This window comes from Triticum aestivum, chromosome 2D (assembly GCF_018294505.1).
Source record: "Triticum aestivum cultivar Chinese Spring chromosome 2D, IWGSC CS RefSeq v2.1, whole genome shotgun sequence".
Lineage (NCBI taxonomy): Eukaryota > Viridiplantae > Streptophyta > Magnoliopsida > Poales > Poaceae > Triticum > Triticum aestivum.
Window position 1 is genome coordinate 345,040,197 of NC_057799.1, and position 5,829 is coordinate 345,046,025.

At 41.3% G+C, this 5,829-nt stretch overlaps 1 protein-coding gene across 4 annotated transcripts; it reads left to right on the plus strand.

Annotated features, from left to right (window-relative positions):
- Window positions 1-247: 247 nt before the first annotated feature.
- On the plus strand, window positions 248-5,177 carry LOC123053070 (uncharacterized). 4 transcript variants are annotated; one of them, XM_044476456.1, is made up of 10 exons: window positions 248-537; window positions 629-705; window positions 810-945; window positions 1,105-1,942; window positions 2,045-2,184; window positions 3,029-3,121; window positions 3,785-3,872; window positions 3,956-4,011; window positions 4,558-4,591; window positions 4,686-5,177. In XM_044476456.1, exons 1-10 carry the CDS (start codon window positions 340-342, stop codon window positions 4,730-4,732), a joined length of 1,707 nt encoding a protein of 568 aa, XP_044332391.1. In that variant the 5' UTR covers window positions 248-339; the 3' UTR covers window positions 4,733-5,177. The 4 variants fall into 4 exon arrangements, with proteins under 4 accessions (XP_044332391.1, XP_044332388.1, XP_044332392.1 ...); XM_044476457.1 differs by having other exon boundaries at window positions 249-537; window positions 3,032-3,121; XM_044476453.1 differs by having other exon boundaries at window positions 4,558-5,177.
- The last annotated feature ends 652 nt before the right edge of the window (window positions 5,178-5,829 follow it).

Sequence of the window (5,829 nt, forward strand, 5' to 3'; positions counted from 1 at the left end):
GCAAGTGTAGTTGTATACAGCGTGAAAAGACGATAAAAAAAGTAAATTAGTCCAACAGAAGAAAAGAAAAAAATGAAGAAAAAAAATCTTGCAAATGTAGTTGTATACAGCGTGAAAAGACAATAAAAAAACGTAAATTAGTCCAACAGAAGAAAAGAAAAAAAATGAATAAAAAAAATCGATACTTCATATGCTTCATTGAGGTTGCCTTGCCTGCACAACTTCTCGGTGTCAATTGATAAGGCCCAGTCCGACGTTTCTAGTATTCTCTAGCTCGTCTCGCCGTTCCCCCCAACACCGCCCTTCGTTCCGTCGTGTGACTCTCACTCCGCTCCCGACATGGCAAAAAAGACCCCCAGCCCTCCGCCGAGGGCAAGATCTCGCCGGGGCGCGGCGCCGACGTCGCCAACCCCAGCCGCCGCTCTGAGCCCTCCTTTCTCCCCTGCCCCGCTGCGCACCCGCCTTGGCGCTGCTGCTGTTGCTGCGGCGGCGGCCGCCGCCGCCGCCGCCTCCTCATCCCCCGTCGAGCACCCATGCGTACTCCCTCCCTCCCCCTTTCCTTTCCACATCTTCTTCCTTTTTTCTTCCTAGACGGGTGGTAGTTTGATTCGATTTGGTGCTTGGTTAGGTCACGCTGTGTGAATGGTGGCCGGTGAGGGTGGAAGGGGAAGAGCGGAAGCTTGCTGTTTCCGGCTTCACTGAAAGGTATGCGCGTTTCTTCTTTCTACCACTTTGCGATCCAAATTTGCTGGACTGATTCTACGATTCCAGCCAGTAGAACCCACTCTGACTGACCTTGCTTCTGACAGGAATGACGCATTCACTTCTGCACCCATAGCACATCGTTATGAGCCTCTCACTCTCCAGGATGAAGGTGGGGTTGTGGTGCTCCTTCATGGTTCAATTAACTTATTGCGAATGCGTGAAAATGGATTTTCTGTGCAGGTATGCACATTCTCTCCTGTGTTTCTTCTTTTATCTATTCTGTTCATAAACGATGATGGAAAGTCAGCCCAGATTCAAGCAAAAAGCTTATTCATGTGCAGAAAGACCATTTAGTCATGATTCTAATCTACTGCTCTGGTAAAAAAAACATGCGTGCAGATATGCGAACAATTCATGATTGGATTTCCGTTCTGGTGGGAGACTTGGGATTCGCACATGGAGTCTTACCCAAACTGTTTTATTGATCCACGAGAGGGTTCAGCTCAGTTTTACCTGGAGAAATTCCAGCTAGGCAATTTTATTCAAAAGTTTGGACCCTCGTTCATCGAGGACCTTCTTAATAATGCTAAAAATTTCCCAATCGACCATCTTGATGCATTCACAGAGAGTTCAAGATTCCAGGAATACATCTGTGGAAATGATGCTTCAACCAAGGAAAATTCTGCTGCTTCAGATGATGCCAGACCCGCAACTGTAGCTAATGTGGAAATAGGCTTGACTGCGAGCAGCATTTCACAAGAAAGAGATCATGTGGACATTGAGTGTAATGTATCTCTTGCTCCTGCAGAAACATATACTGGTGATGAAACTTGCAAAGAGGCAGGAAATCAGAATGACACTATGCATCCAGATGCAAGGGAAGAAGATGCTGGTAGCCATCTTTTCAACTCCGATTGGACTTGCACTATGTGCCCTGATCATATGCCCAATGACTCGGAAGGTGGAAATGCCACCAGTGCTGAAAATGCCACCATGTCCCCTGATAATATGCCCAACGACTCGGAAGGTGGAAATGTCACCAGTGCTAAAAATGCCACCATGTCCCCTGATCATATGTCCCCTGATAATATGCCCAATGACTCGGAAGGTGGAAATGCCACCGGTGCTGAAAACTCAGTAGAACTGCTGGCTAAATATCCTTTAGCCATAGTACCGCCTGAAAATGCTAATTGCTGCTCAGAGATTCCTGGTGCTTCTCAAAGTGTTGAACCCTCAAGTATGTGCAGGAGCAAATTGTTAAGACACTGGTTAAGTTTTCTCCTGCGGATATTTCATTTTATCTTGATGTTTCTAAGAGAGTGACTATTATTTAATTTAGGTTATCAAAGTACTCCAGTGGCCTCATTGAAGAATCAACACTGCTTGGAAACAACTGAGCACATCACATTGACTCAGAAGGCAGTATCAAATGAAGATACACCATCTTCAATTCACTCAGATGTGCAATCTCAGGAAAAAGTGAGTTATAAATCCCAAAGCTAAAAAATTAGATCAAGTAATCAGTCTTTGAACTTCGTTTTGTGTTACTATAATATTTCTACCAGTTTATTTGCTAAAATAGTTAATATGCAACTACCACCTCTGTTAGTTTTCCTTTTATTGTTATTGTCTCCTCCAATTAGGACATTCTCGATTTAGCTTTATCAGGTACTGCTGGGTGCTCTGAATGGAGATTCTTGTACTCAAGAGAAACATAGCTATGTTACAAAAATCACGGGGGCATATAATTGTCACAAGAGTGACAATTGTAACGACTCAATTCTACATGCCTGCATCTTAAACTGAAGTCATTTAGATACACCGTCAATGTAATATAGCATCTTTAGTAAATCTAACCCAATTAATATAGTTGCAGTCCACAGAAAACTTATGATAGCATGTTTCCAATCTGTGCCCTTTGTGACATTTCATGATTAATCATTTGCAATGACACTATTTCTGTAGCATTACCTGATTACTGGGATGAATCAGATTCCAGCATCTTTAGGTTCAATGTTGTGGCTTCAGATTTTGTTTACTGTATGTCCAAATATGTTATGTAGCTAGTACATACTTTTTTTCTTAGTAATTCGTAATTAATAATCCTTACTAAGGAATTTCATAGATTGATCTGTACCTTAAATATAAGATGTGTAAAACCAAATATGATCCAATAAATTCCTTAACGTCCAGGGTAAGGTGCATCATACAGTATTTAGTTTTTTTTATGATGCCAAGTTCATATTTAGCACATTTAAGCTAGTGATCTTAGTTGTGTTCCTCATTTTACATAGTGAACTTGATAGCCTTTTACGTGGAAAAGCAGACTGTAGGTTCAGCAGAGAAGCGAAGATCTGCAAAGCAAGTGTTGGAGCGTCCTACTAGATCGCCAATGACCAGAACTTCAGCTCCATATGTAAGTATGCAAAATTTCTCCATACCTTTTTCTGTTGTTAAACAATTTAAAACATTGTAATACTATTTTATAACACTTGTTAAATGCTGATGGTTAAAGAAATCTATAATGTGTTAGCTTCCATAGCTTCTGCAATTGCCATGTGATCCAGCTGTTACTGAATGATGGTTCATTATCTTGGACATTCTTTAACATCCGTATAATGCATAAACTATTGATGTAAAGTTGCCAATTTTATAGCAGATTTTAGTATGAAATATAGGAATAGCCGATATCACACCACTTCGCTATGAGGCTACTGGACAAAGTAGTAATGATTTTATTTTTATCTTCGAAAACATGCAGGAGTAAACTTGTAATGATTTTAGCATAGTTTTTGTTCAGACGGACCAATATTCTACCAATTGTAGTTACCCCAGTCATCTTTTGTGCTCACTTTATATGAAATAGCAGAAAAGTATGCCATGCTGCTTACTGTGATCAAGATTGACTGATGCCACCTTCTTCCTTAATTAAGTTTTACTCATATATATAGCCTGTCTTGGCGTCCCATATGTTTAATCCACTCTCTGTTACTTGACTCAGCTGGCAAAAACTGTGCTAGCCAAGATTTTGACCCATTTGTATCTGTACTTATTGCAATGTTCCTTTGAAACACTTTAGGGGCATAAATCTCGGCTTACTCGTTCTAGGGCCCAGTCATTATCTATTTCCACACCCGAGTGTCTCAAAATGAGAAGAACCAAATCAGGTACAATGTCTTCGGTTGGATTCTGCTACTTAAATAATTTACCAATTGTCCTTGGATAAAGGGAATTCTTCTTCTTTTTTCAGGACGAGTGGTAGTACCCCAATTGGATCCAGGAAGCAGTAGGATTGTCTATGACAACGTTAGTAAAGAAATATATTTCAATGTTATATCTTATATGATTGTGTGTTTGTGCCCATGATTAGCTAATTTGTTAATGCTTCAATTATCCTAGTTTGGTCTTGTTCATTGCACTAAAGTCCAAAACTAAACAGTGAATGATGCAAGAAGAGTTTCCTGCAAAGGCTTCCATATAACGAAAGTGTCAGTCTATAAGCTCTACGGTGGAATTGTCCACGATATATAATCATATTGCTAGGACTCGGAAGAGACTGATCAAACGTATTAGGGTAATGCATGCATAATCTGAATATTCACCATCCCTTCCTAGTGTTTCACACTGTAAATTATTGTTGGCACTAATCTGAAACGGCGAGTTGATCTGGATAAAACAATGCATAACTTATCAGGTAGAAGTGCAGTGAAGATGCTTATTGTATGATGTACTTAATTTTCAATCTTTAGTAGGATATGGATGCATAACTTGTCTTTTTTTTCCTTAGATCTGTCTGCTAATGACATGAGGGAATTGACACTGCCTCCTAATTGAATTCCGTTTGTTGTGCAGAATGGGTTGATTTCAGGCGTCGCTCCTGTGACTGGTTTGTTGAGAAGCTCCCCTGCCAAATTTGCATGTCATATACCTATATAGCTTTCCCTCGGTAAGCATAATAATCACGTGTGTCTGGGTGATAGGGAACAAGTCAGTGAAACCTGCAAGGAAGACAAGGGGGCCTCTCTGAGTGACCTCTTGGACTGTCCAGAAGCTAACAACCTGGAATTTCGACATGGAAGTCCCAAGGCACCGGCACCAGCACCAAGCGGTCGGCGGCAGTACTTGTACAATGGGAGATGCTTAGTGAGGTGCTTAGAAAAATAAACTGATTTTTTTTAAAGCACTGATGCCTATTTCTACAGGAGAAACGCTTAGTTAAGCGTCTATCCTGTACAAATAAGCACCGGTGCCTAAGGAAAGCCTGGTTTATTTCTCTAAGCATCCTCCCTAAGCACCTGCATTGTACGAGGCCTTAGATCCACTTGTTTGTACGGTGGAACATCTCTGCTGGATATTTGCTGATTAGAACCTTGTAACAGCAGATGTGGGCAGCTTTTATTTCCATTTTGTGTGTCCCATGCCCTAACTAACTAAATCTTACTGGAGTGCCACAAACATGGCATGTCTTGCTCTTAACTAGTACTCCCTCTGTAAACTAATATAAAGTGATCTAAACGCTCTTATATTAGTTTATGGAGGAAGTAAATCTTACTGGAGTGCTGCAAAATCTTAGGCCCCGATTGGATTAGCGTTTCAGCTCGTTTCTGGCCGGTTTAGGATACGGACCTCCTTTTTCATTCCAGGCAAGAGGTGACCGGTAAAATTTACACCTGTAAAATAAATGGGTCGTATTACGTAGAGTGGGTCCGTTCTGCGTATTATGTCGAGTGGGAGCATCAGTTTGGTCCTAGGTTGACCACGGAAGCGCCGGAAAGCTCGTTAATAAATCCAGTATGGGAACGGTTATGGAACTTGCATATATTGAAGTGTAATCGAGAGAGACACACATGATTCAAGTGTTGTTCTTTATTGATGAGGAACACATATTTATAGAAGGCCAAAAGACACGACTTAGGGTCGCGTCTGTTGAGGGGAGATGCGCGTCTGTTGAGGAGAGATGCGAGGAACCACCGCGTCGATCGCCAGAATAGCAACGCACGTGGGGGGCTTATAGCAGGGATTAATCTTTAATCAAGTAAACTGATTAAATCCTAACACTCCCCTTTATCACTGCTTGTCCTTGCGTATATCCATCATCTTGTTAATGTCTCCTTCAAAAACCCT